This window comes from Rattus rattus, chromosome 6, assembly GCF_011064425.1.
Source record: "Rattus rattus isolate New Zealand chromosome 6, Rrattus_CSIRO_v1, whole genome shotgun sequence".
Lineage (NCBI taxonomy): Eukaryota > Metazoa > Chordata > Mammalia > Rodentia > Muridae > Rattus > Rattus rattus.
The window spans coordinates 2,946,151-2,959,389 of NC_046159.1; the positions used below are offsets into that span (position 1 = coordinate 2,946,151).

At 47.6% G+C, this 13,239-nt stretch overlaps 1 protein-coding gene across 1 annotated transcript in view; it reads right to left on the reverse strand.

The window, feature by feature from the left end:
* Casc1 (cancer susceptibility 1) overlaps positions 1-13,239 on the reverse strand; it is a 37,160-nt gene that overhangs the window by 11,088 nt on the left and 12,833 nt on the right. The window contains exons 6-11 of the mRNA XM_032905395.1: positions 12,478-12,615; positions 10,256-10,402; positions 8,806-8,909; positions 7,435-7,771; positions 2,218-2,299; positions 374-534 (exon numbers count right to left, since the gene is read on the reverse strand). Coding sequence (XP_032761286.1) covers positions 374-534; positions 2,218-2,299; positions 7,435-7,771; positions 8,806-8,909; positions 10,256-10,402; positions 12,478-12,615 — 969 coding nt within the window. The remainder of the gene's footprint in view (positions 1-373; positions 535-2,217; positions 2,300-7,434; positions 7,772-8,805; positions 8,910-10,255; positions 10,403-12,477; positions 12,616-13,239) is intronic.

A 13,239-nucleotide genomic window follows, 5' to 3' on the forward strand; every position in this document is an offset into this window, starting at 1 on the left:
CTCACTTTCCTTCAGAGGCTTCAGGGACAAAGAGGGGGCTTTGGGTTCTCAGTCAACGTGGCCTACCAAATTGAAAATGGTTCCCACCTGGCCATTTAATAGAAAAGAATATTTTCCAAGCTCTGATGGTGACTGGCGGTATTAAGGGCTGACGGACTCGTTGGGGGATTAATAGTGTAGGTTTACAAACAAGTTCATGGGTAAGAAGTTCTCCCAAGATAGGATTAACGTGAGTTAGATGCTGAGATCGTGGGAATTGAAGTAAAAATGAGGCCATTTCATCTGTAATTGATCCCGGGGAGTCTCCTACCTCACCTGTAGTGGAGGATTCTCGTACCTCACCTGTAATGGACCCAAGGAGTCTCCTACCTACCTCTGCTAACACCCAGCCCTTCACTGGTTTGCTCTGAGGGGGCAACTCCAGGATTTCCAGGTGGTACACGCCGCCCAGGGGGGAGAAATGGCACATGTTCACCTCGTAGGGTTCCAAGGTTTCTGGCATTTCCGAAACATTCTCTATCAGGCACAGCTGTGCTGTAAGGAACCACAGTGCAGTTTTAGAACAGATGGCCACATTGTTGCATCAGGGAGGATATAAACAAAGTCGCAGGACTGCTCAAAGGGTTGGCTGTAGCTACTGAACTTTGCACAAGGTTCTCAAAGTGTCTCACTAGCCAGCCTTGAGCGGGAGCTCCATGTGTGTGTTGGGGGGTGGGGTGCACTCTTCTTGCAACACATACTAGCACTGTAGGAGAGTACACATAAGATGTATTACTGGTAAAACTACATTCCACAAGACAGTTTAATTACTACGTTCTTAAAACTGGACATTAGCAGACAAAAAAAAAAAAAATCCAGAGGGTAGGTGGAAAGTTCATGGTGGAAAAGTAGATTTGGGGCCATGTATCATATGAAAGATGGTTATTTGAACCAAAATAGGCCCAGCTCGGGGAAGTGATGGGGTGAGATTTCTGTGGGAATTGTACAATCTAGTGACAAATGCACAGACAGAAGTGACACCTGTAGTCACTGTGGCAGGGACCATTCTCACTCCACCAACAAGACAAAATCAGCCACATAAAAACATTCTCCTGGGCAGTGGTCAGACTTGATTCAAGATACGCAGGATTATAGAGGTGTGCTGTACACCTCTAGTTCCAATTCGCAGGCACAACTGGTCATTAAAGCTTGAGACCAGCTTGGCCCACAGAGTGAGTGCTAAGCTAGCCAGGCTGGGTAATGGGACCCTGTCCCTCCCCACAAACGCTGACTAATAATATATCCTGTCCAAGTTTCTTCAGCCATACAATCCACACCGTGTTTGTACTGTGCTACAGTTTGGAAGGGCAGTGAGTGGGGAGGTGCAGAGCAGGCAGCGGGCAGGCAGTGAGACACAGGGATTGGTAGTGGTGTTACTATCAGTCCGCTCCCATGCCAGAGGTACAGCAGGGCTCTCTGAATTTATCTCTGGAGACTGGGCACTGAGAGTTAATGGAAACAAGCGATAGATAGATAGATAGATAGATAGATAGATAGATAGATAGATAGATAGATAGATAGATAGACAGACAGATGGTAGGATTAGTGGGTGGGCATATGGACAGATTAAAAAAAGTCAAGTTAGGCAACAACTGGTCTCTTGTTGGTACATGTTTAATAAACTAGACTCTTTACTTTTTATTTAATTTATAATTTATTGGCCTAAAAAGAAGCCAGAAATAATAATGTGTCTAAATTTAGATGGTGAAGACATCTCTGACTTGGGGGTAACCATGTAGGGAATTGTGGTGTTCGTGACAGAAGTTCCATGACCTACTCTAGCATCCTAGATCTAGAAAGAGGAACTCTTGCCTGGCATAAGCATAGAAACATTACCCGATGGGGAAGGGATGTAGATGAAGGTGCCTAGAACGCACAGGGCCTTGACTTTGACCCCTGCACCACATAAAGCCAGGCGCATGCTTGTGAGCCCAGCACTTGGGGAGGTGGATTCAGGAAGATCAGAAGTTCAAGGTCATCTTCAGCTACATAGGGTTTGAGTCCAGCCTGGGCTGCTTGAGACAGTGCCTCAGGATATACAGATAATTGAATAAAAGAGTACGGAGATTTAAGTATAACAAATATGCTTAGAGTACACAGAACAGATTCCTCCGACGTCCCTGAAAAGGAAGAGCAGTGAGAGTTAAGAGGACAGACATCATCAGACAGACACCATACCTGCTGAGACTGTTTCGCTCAGCAACTTCCTCTCCAGTTCAAACTGGGTGGTTTGGGGCTCTTCCTCTTCAGGGTCGGAAATCTGCAATGGAAGATCTGTCGACAGTGAGCATCAGCTTCCTCAGGAACTACTCTCTAAGCACAACAGGAGGATACTGGTCCGTCCGACAGCCCAGAGACCAGGGGGAGGCCCTTTCTCAAAGATCAGATGGAAAGAACAACGAACCCAGCGGCGGCATTTTTAGCCTAAATGCTGTCACCCCGGGGACAGTGTCTAGCCCATTGGTTTGATGTGTGTGTATTTTGTCTTTTGATCACCATATGCAAGCTCTTCAGTGCACACGCCAGTGTATATCCAGAATGTAGCAGGCTGCCATCTCATTACAAGACTGCTCAGCAGAGACAAGACAGTAGACTGGGGAGGTGGCCCAGCTGACAAAGGGGCTTCCCGGCACGCAGGAGCACGGGGTTCAACCCCCAGCACTGCATAAAACAGGGTGATGGTTTGTGTTGTGATCCCAGTACTCTGTGGTGAAGGCGGGAGGATCAAAAGTCCAAAGCCATCCTCAGGTACACAGTCATTTGAGGCTAGCCTGGGCTACATAAGCTCCTGGGTCAAAACCTCTGAAGGCAGACAAACAACAGCAAAGCAGACAAAACCCCCAAGATCATTCAACGCCAGGACACTAAGGTCACATGGGGTCTTAGGTTCACTCTCTAGGACCAGACAGACACAACCAAAGAAAAGCGACATCAGGCTGAGTTTCTTATAGCAGATTCCACCTGAGAGTTAGACAGAGTGTGTGTGTGAGTGTGTGTGTGCTTGCATGTGTGTATGGTGTGTGCACGCTTGTGCATGTATGTCTGTGTGTGGGCAATGCGTATGCACATGTGTGCGCATGCATGCTCTTCAGTGTGCGTTCGGAATTTACTTTTACTCTCACACATGCTGGTTCAAGTTTTCTTTTTGAAGGACTGGGGATTTAACCCAGGGCCCACCGAGTGTATCTGTCTACTGAGCTGCATTTCCAGGCTGGGCCAGTGCCTTAATGAGACACTTTGTAACTTGAACTTTCAATTCAAAGACCCATGTCCATCTGTCTGCTTGTTGTTCTTCAGGGTAATAAAATATATTAGAAACTACTGTTTTAAATGTACTACTTTGGATAATTTCTCACAATTATGCCATATTCAAATTAGGACTTTCTAAATATGTTGTGCTATAAACAATTTGGAATGTTTATAATATTTTAAAAATATTAAATATTTTAAAAAAATATTTACAATATTTTAAAGTTTTTCAAATCAATTAAGAGATGGTATTAAGAGCCCTCTAGTGGCCAACTTCTTAACACGCTCACGAGAAAGAAACCACACTGTCATTTAATGTAAGAGAATTAATTTTCAATTTACATTAATCTTCACCCTCAACATGACTAGATCCCACCCTGAATATAGACTTGTGATTCTGTGAGATGACATCACAACCTAAGCAGAAAGAGAAGAAAAGAGAGCTGAACACTGTCATTCACCTCTCAGAAGCCCTGAGTACAGCTACCCTGTGCTCCTGCTGCACCCATGATGCACTGTATCCCGTCATGCCATGAGCCAGACCAATCCCTATCTACTATTTTGTCAGGGCAGTGAAAAATGTAAGTAACTCAGGAAATGCAGTACTGAGGAGCAGTGCTGTCACCGAGAGCAACCTGGCCTTGTGTTCATAGCTTTGGACTGGTTGGGAGGAGTGTGGGATAGCCTGGAACCGTAGGCCACAGGAGCTCTAGAATTCTGGAAGCAGAGCCCAGTGGTCGTTCTGGTGGGAGTTCAGGAGAAGAAAATGCTGAGAAATCAGTAGAGAGTGTATGGCTTTTCAGACAGGGAGGAGGAGGAGTCCTGAGAACTAGGCTAGAAGCTGATCCTGCCACATCCTGGGAGAGGATCTGGCTTCGGTCTGCCCGTTTCATAAAAATCTGAATGAGGCTGGATCCAAAAATACTGAACTCCACTGTCCCAGAGAAGACATGTTAAGACAGAAACAGCCAGGGTGGTTGTGGTCACTGCTCACAGTGCTTACATTCACACTGAGGGAGTAGAGGGCTATAAAAAATGTCCAGTTTGTCGGGAAAGATGCAGATGAGGAGGGTGGCAAGGTAGCATCTCTGTGCTAACGATCTCAGAGCCATTGATGGAAAACTGGGACAAGGGGGAGCACACGAGAGAGCAAGACCCAAGGGAGGTGTTAAATGATGACAGAAAGCAGACAGGTCTAGCCTTATCCTCTACAGCCGGCTGTAAGACCAAGTGTTCAGGATTTCTAAGCTTGGTCCTTCCGAGATCAGAGAATAAGTCAGACACTCTGGGACAGGTGTGAGACCAAACACACACACACACACACACACACACACACACACACACACACACACACACACACACACACACACGCACACAGGTCCTGCCGGTGTTGTTATGAATTCCTAGGCTTAAGCTTTTAATGTAAGATATTTCCGGGGGCTGGGGATGGCTCGGTGCAGGCAAGGGCACTTGCTGTTTTTCCAGAGGACCTGAGTTGTTTCCTGAAGGAAGCAGCCCAAACACAGCTGTGCCTTCAGCTCCAGGGCACCACCCACTAACCAGGACTAAACATCATTAATGAGAACTGTTCCCTAAATGACCTCAATTGACAAACTGCAGCTCCATGAGGCCACCCTGACTGATCCCTAAGACGGGATGCTTCGGTTTTGCAAATTCAACCCATGGTTCAATTTATATAGTTTCTAACTGTTGTTTTTGCAGCTTTTACGTTAATGTAATTCTCATGTGAGATACTGGTAGATTCCCACCAAATATTAACTAGAATCAAAGCCACTAGATGCGGAGTGGACAATCGTCCAACACCGACAGCCGAGAAAGCTGCAGTCTCTTGTCACTCTTGTGATGACGCTTCACTTGCTCTGTCCTGACTTCCAGACTGCGACTCCTGCATACTGTGCATAAATCTCATTTCTTTTTATTTTATTTTAAATTCTTATTTACATTGAGATGATGCTGGGGCTATTTGCCATGTCCTCCTCCCAACTCACATACCGCTTCCTGTCTTACTATTAAAGCCAACCAGGTGGCCATGCCTGACCTTCAGGGGACTGGGATGTCAGGTGGCCATGCGTGACCTTCAGGGGACTGGGATGTCAGGTGGCCATGCCTGACCTTCAGGGGACTGGGATGTCAGGTGGCCATGCCTGACCTTCAGGGACTGGGATGTCAGGTGGCCATGCCTGACCTGCAGGGGACTGGGATGTCAGGTGGCCATGCCTGACCTTCAGGGGACTGGGATGTCAGGTGGCCATGCCTGACCTTCAGGGGACTGGGATGTCAGGTGGCCATGCCTGACCTTCAGGGGACTGGGATGTCAGGTGGCCATGCCTGACCTTCAGGGGACTGGGATGTCAGGTGGCCATGTCTGACCTTCAGGGGACTGGGATGCTATCTTTCCTCTCCCCGAGAATCAAAACAGTGACCAGGAGGTGCCCATTTCTGAGAGATCTACCATACCCAGAGCTGAAATGAAACTGAACAAAAAAATCTTATTTCCTGAAGGAAATTTTTATGTTTGTTTTTCAGACAGAGGCTTACAATGTAGACTAGGTTGGCCTTGATCTCACAAAGATCGGCCTGCTTTTTTCTCCTGAGAACTGGTAGATTTTTTAAGAAGAAAAATGGCCAGTTGTTTCTAGCTCTGCAGCAGCCTTGTCCACTTTTCCACCCTGCAGGCCTTTAAACTTCCCTGTTACCATCACACACAATAATACACACACTCACACACACACACCCACACTCACACACACAGACTCACACACACATACACAACACACACATACACTCACTCACTCACACACACACACACTCTCACTCACACACACACTCACACAGACACATACACTCATACATACACACACATATACCATACACACACACATACACATATACCATACACACACATACACACAGATACTCACACATACATACACACACACACTCACACACTCACACACACACAGACTCACACATACACACACCCACACATATATATACACATATACACACACTCACACATACACACACCCACACTCACACACACAGACTCACACACACATACACAACACACACATACACACAACACACACATACACACAGAGGACTCACACACACACACACACACTTACACACTCACTCACACTCACACACACACAGTTTCCTGTATGGGCAGTCACCACACACCCATTTTCTCTATTGCTTTAGATTCTTAGATTCTTTAATTTTTTTGATACAACTGTTGTATTTCAAACAGGATTTCTCTATGTGCTTTTAGAATATCAAATGATTCCTTTTTTTAAACTTACATGTATTTGTATATGGATGGTAATGGGTGCATGTTTGTGTGTGTGCACATGCATTGTGCCATGGCCCATATGTGGAGGTCAGAGGACAGCTTTCAGGAGTCAGTTCCCTCCTTCCACCACGAATGCCCTGGGGACAAATGTAGGTCTGCAGACACCTTTGTCCACTGAGTCATTCAGGGCCCAATTCACATTTTTATTTCAAATTCACACAGTCTATTCCTTAGCTCTCTACAGACTTGTATTATTCTGCCCTTTGTGCTCATGCTGAGGTTTTGGGGTTCCAAGCCAGCGAGAGACACATAGTGAGACCAAGTCTTAGAAAGCCAGTGCTGGAGGAATAACGAAAAAATATGAATCCCTCCGGTTTGCGCAAGCATTTGCTGCAAGTTTGCATTCCAGGGCAAGCTGCCTAGAAGGTGCGGACGGGCATGCCAAGCAGCTGCACCCTGGTCTCAGGGCTTTGCAGCAACCAATGGACCACAAGACGGCAGAGCCTGAGGCTGAAGCCACTGCTCCCACAAGGAGAACAGAGGGGAGAGAGACACAGAGAACCAGGGCACAGGCGAGGAGGGGCTTCTAAGTAGCATCTCTTTGCTCCAGGAAAATCCTGAGAATGGCTCCAGGGCCTGCCAATGCTTACTGCACAGAGCAAAGTAGGAACTTTCCAGAATATGTCAACCTGGGCAAAGTTAGTCAGGCTGGCTACCCCGGCCCGTGAAGGGCTGAAGTAGGAGGACTGCTGTAGGTTTGAGACCTAGCCTGGCGTGTGGACGGACAGGTGGACTGATGGATGGACAGACAGACGGACGGAGTATCCTACCTTCTGTGTGACGGTGTCCACCGTGAGGTCGAATTTGACCTCCTCCTCGGGGATGCTGCTGACCTCTCTTTCCTCCTCAGCCTTGAGCTGCTCAGCCTCGTCAGCAGCTTCTTCAGTAGAGACGTTTTCTTCGGGGACAGCCTTTTCTGTTCTTTCCTCTTCCTTGAAATCCTCTGCTACTATGGACCCGTGTTTTTCCTCAGTGGCAACAGTGGAGAACAAGGGTGTGATGTGGTCATAGTGCGTGTGCAGAAGCCGCAGGGCGACATTGCTTGTGGCTAGTATCCTGGGGATTTCAAATCCGACTTGTGTCTGTGAGAATCTCACAGTTCGGTACCTGCCAGAAATCAGTTGATGAGAGCCAAGAGGTGAGGGCGCGGGAACGGGTTGGGCCTCACACTGCACCCGAGGGCACCCAGTGTTCCTGAGGACACTCTTGGGTTCCGCCCTACACTTCTGTCTCTCCTGAGGAGCCTCTCGGTGCTGTGCTCCGCCCGGCAAGGCTGGTTGCAGCTTCAACTGCTGCTTACTTTACCAGGGTTTTCAGTAGGAGCTTTGGTTTTCCCTGACAAAATACAGGCAGAGGAGGCCTCTCTGAATAAACTCTAAGAGGTCCAAATGGCCCTTCCATATGTGTGAACATAGTTCATATCAGAAGAATCTACGTCACTAAAACTACTGATTTATCCCTGATGACTCTCAAATACAGTCTACACAGCCTTCTCTCAGTGCCTGCCCAGTTTGATAGACCTTCTAGGAGCAGCCAGCCTGCCACGGAGTTAACCCTTGTAACCCTCTCCTGTCTTTATTAGAGTAAGGCCACGCCTGCCTGTCCCCACTGTGGGAGAGCATGCCGGCTTCCTCTCTTCTACAGATGAATTTCCTTCATGATCCTGGGTGTGATCAGAAAAGAGGCTGACACGCTGTCTTGAAGTCAATAGAAACCACACTTTGTAGAAAAACAAGTTGGTAAATATTACATTCCCTCCTTTTATGAGACTAAAAATGAAGCTCAGAGCTAGGTCTGATGTCACAGACCTGGAACCCCAGCCCTGGGGAGGCAAAAGCAGGGCACCTAGCAGTTCGCGGTCGGCTTCGGCACGGGTGAGAGTGGACAGAGGCCTCCTAGCTCTTTTTGTAAGGTTTGTTTTTTATGCACAGTGTTGTTGTTGTTGTTGTTTTGGTTTGGTTTTTTTTTACATGTGCACCACTTGTGTGAGCAGCAAGGAAGACACGGCATCCCATGGCGCACCCTGCTCTAGACACCAGGATACGGTGCCTCCTCCAGGGACTGGTGCTTGAACCTCAAGCCACCCTACTAAATGCCCCCGGCCTTGGCGTCTACGGAGAAGTGGTGAGGAGATGGGGTACCTTGGATTCTTTTTCAGGTTTGCCCACACGTACAGGGTAACATTCTCGTCTTTGATGATTTTCTCCATATTCCCGGTGTCCAGATCGGCTAAGGTACTAGCTTGCTGTAAGAGAAAACACAGAAGAGCCTCACGAGGTCTCACAGTTTAGGAAAGGCGCACAAAACTGGATTCCTTGTATTATTAAAAGAATAATCCGGGTAAACGGCAGAGGAGATGGGTCACTGGTTAAAGTGACTGTCAGTGTCTGGTGGCTTCCCGTCATGTCAGCCTACCGAGGCAGGGACAGGAGTTCCTGGAGGAAGCTGGCTGACTCGAACAGCCCTACTGTGAGGTGCTCTGCATAGTCCTATTGCTACCAAGTGCTCTACGGAGAGGCTTCCCCAGGCCCCCGGCTCCCCTGATGCAGTAAGGGCTGACTTGTACTCTACCTCAGCTGGAACACAATGTATAAAACAAGATTAAAAATACTGTGCTTCCTCTTAGCAAAGCCTCAGTCACTGACACACCCACACCTCCTCACCTGATTTCTCTCCTAGAGTGCACAGAGCAGATGCGAGAAGGTGGCGGCATGTCTGTTACAGCAAGAGTGAGCCCAGCACTCTGCCGAGCTGCTTAGACTTAGACTACATTGCAGTGAGGCCACCCAAGCCCGGTCCTCAGCTAAAAGAACCCAGAGTGGCTGAACACGATGTATGCCTGTAGGCTGAGTTCTGAGGATTCTTCACACACGCAACAGGATGTATGTTAAAACACATTCGTGGGAGAATTAGACTGAGGGCTGTATTAGGACTCTGACCTTAGGAGTTTTATGGTGCATATGGGCCGAGAAGTTATTTGGATCTTCTCACTTCTGGGGAGATTTTGGGGGATAAAATGTAACACAGGGGTTGGGGATTTAGCTCAGTGGTAGAGCGCTTGCCTAGGAAGTGCAAGGCCCTGGGTTCGGTCCCCAGCTCCGAAAAAAAAAAAAAAAAAAAAAAATGTAACACACAAACTTCTGAATGGTACGAGGAAAGATGAAACATTTAAAAATTTGATTTTCATCTATAAATTACAGCAAAATTATAGGTCCCATATGGGGACTTACCATCTTTTAAGTCTCATGTTTAAATATAATACTTTCAAAATTAAACTGGAGAACTAGGATGTCAGTCACCATAATCTATACCAGCTGCTTCACCTAGAGTAGCTATCTCATGTTAGTTTGTAAAGGTTCCATAATGAATTCAGTGAACCTTGGTGAATGTGAGGAAAATGAGCTTTTGGCTGGTAACGCTGGTCTCTTTCGAAAATAAATACAAACAGTTGTTAAGTCACATAAGTGTGGGTCCTTTGATCTGCCCTGAATATGGTAGGGTTCTTAGAGACCTTAGTGGGCCACGACACACAGTACGACTGCTAAAGGCAGCCGGTTAGGGTTAGTGCTGAGAGAGATATACCGCCCGTACTCGAAGCAGCAGCTCTGTGGCCACGTTCACCTTCAGACTGAGGAGCTCCTGCAGGCGCAGAATTGACCCTTGGTACTGCAGGACAGTACTCTTGTCCAGGTCACACGACGGAGTTTCCAGTAAAATTAACTTCAGCTTTTCAATCAGCTGGAAAGTAAAGAATGTCACATCACTCACCTGGAGAGAGTCAGAGGGGCATGGAAGGGGATGGCCTGAGAGAAGGAAAACATCTATCCCAAGGAGCGCCCTTGTCTGTGTCCAACCCCACAGGCAGGAAGGTCTCAGTGGTCAGCTTAGAGCGGATCCAGCCTTAACCAGCTGAGACCAGCTGATGCCATGTTAGCTGATCCTCTGTTATTGTTGAACAAGACTGCATTTTCCTCCATGCTGGGGCAGAAGAAACTGATCTGACTGAGTGTGTTCGAGTGTGTGCTGCTGTGGTGACTCTCACTGTGCACCTCAGCCCTGAGGGTGATCCCTCCTGCCTCCATCCTGATAGTTCCTTCAGACCCTTTCAATGTGAGGCTCAGAGAGCCTTCTGGGTGGTGAACACTTCAAGCCGCTGACATGCAGAACGCCCAGAGAACTCGGGAGACCATATCGACCGTCCCCACATGCTGTACCCTGTGCATTTCCTCCTGGGTGTTCATACCAAGCATAAGTACCAGCTTCCTCTGTTTGGTGAGCCAATAGGACAGAGTATCTCATCCACAATCAGACTTTGGGGAACCCTATTTAGAATTGGTTGCTCAGAGGTGCAGGTAACCCAGAGATACTTGGAAGGTATGCAGAGACAAGTGGAATCAAACCCTTAACACACAGGGGACTATGCTAACTCTAGGTAGGTGATGTCAGCATTAAACTGTAGGTACCTGGTTGATGTCCAGAGGTGGAAAATTAGTGTGTGTGGCGGGGAGAGCTTATATATTTGGTGTGTGTGTGAGAGAGGGGATTTCCATACATATAAGAGTGTTTGGGGGTTCCAACACATTAGGGGTAGGTGTGTGTGTTCCATATTGTTATTTCTTTTTCATACACACTAGATGCATGTGTGAGTGTCATTAATGTTCTAAGTCTATATCCTTTCTTTGAAGTTGCTGGACTTTGCGAATTAAGAGGATCCCTATCTTTTAGTTCTAGGTGACTATCAACACAGCTGCTGTAAACTGCTTCCCCTCACTCCTACTCTGTACAGGTTCAGATGTCCCCTGCCACATCCCGGCTGACCCTCGAGGTCACCTCACCCACGTCCCGGCTGACTCTCACGACCACGGGTGGCTGCTCTTCCCTCTCTCCATCCCTCATGTTGCTGTGTGCTCATGTGTCGATTCAGCACGACTTCCAGTGTGTTTGTGATTAAGAAACCTCAGTGGATATATACACTAAAGACGATGCAAACATATTCCTGGTCCTCTGCAGAGTGTGTCTGGTGCTATTGTCTGTAGTTTGAGGTTCCAGCCACTCTAGTGCATTTTGTTCTCGCTGCGGCTTTGCTCTGTGTGTACGTCTAAAGGGGCGTGAGCCTAGCAGTCACAGACAGACTGTAGAGTATCCATCCACAATTCCAATGGCTTCCAGAGTTTTCCCATGGCCTAAAGTATTTCACCTATTTTTTCAATGAGATACTAAAGTTACTTTTTCCCCTCAGTATGTTTCCTTAGATGAGTCTATCCATCTTATTTGTAGATACAGAAGTTGGGGTGTTGTGGCCCTTTTAACCTTCAGTAAGAAGGTAAAGCTGGGCAAGGCACAGCATCAGGCATGAAACTGTCACAGGGAAACTAAAAAGGTAATGAGGAGGAAGAGGAAGAGGAGGAAGAGGGGGAGGGAAGAACAGAGCCAAGAAGTTCCAAGCCTGAGAGGATCCCAACATTCCCTTAAGAACTCACTGTAACGAAGCCATTTCCCAATTCCTAAGAACCCCAGCACTCACCAGACAGCAACACTGAGCCTTCAGGGACCACTTAAAACCCACGCCATAGCAACAGAGGTGAGCTGGGAAGACAGGTCTCCACTGTACCTCCGAGCCAGCTACACACACACAGTCTCATCTGCCTCCATGAGATGGAGTAGGAAACGCTGTGTCCGAGCTCTGCTCTGTACGGTGGGTTGAGGCGGTGTGGGAACCACTCAGAACCCTGTGTGTGGAGCGAGGCATGGGAGCACAGGCAGGGCCCAGAACCGCCCTGGGTGTTAGCCAGTGGTCAGGCGGCAGTACTTACGGACAGAACCAGTTTACTTTTCTCCATCACTTGCTCAAAGGTCTCGTTCTTCTCTTCCTCCCACAAGCTAATGAACGTGTTCATTTCCTGGGCAATCCGAGGATCGGGGCTCCCATCACACTCGGTGTAGTGCTTCCACTGGGGATACAGATGCGAGGGGATCACACTCATGAAAACACCGAGAGGGAGGTAGCGTTTAAAAGTTGTGGTTTTTACTGAGGGAAGGGAACATGCATACACCACCGTGTGCATCTGCGGATCAGAGGACAGCCTGCACAGCAGCCAGTTCACTCCTTCCACCATGTAGGTCCTGGGGATTGAACTCAGGTCATCAGGCTTGGCGGCAAGCACCTTTATCCACTGAGCCATCTTGCCAGCCCCTACATTTTGTTTTGTTTTGTTTGAAATCTGACATCTCAACCTTATATACCACAATTCACACAATGACATAAACTATATGACCAAAGAAATCAACTCAAATAACTGGTCTCCCCACCTCCCTCCACAGGTGCTTCCTCCTTTTTTGAAATCCAGTCTAATTATGCAGTCCTGGCTGTCCTGGAGCCCCTCGTGTAGACCAGGCTGGCCTTGAACTCACAGAGACTGCCCCTAAATGCCGTGATTAAAGGCATGCACCACTTTTCCAACTCACTAGTGTCCGTTTCATCTAAACAATTTCTAATCTCCACTGATACCTGGGGCACAAATTCTGTTTGCTTTTGTGCGTTTGTTTTGAGGTTGTGCGAGCCGTTTGCTTTCTGT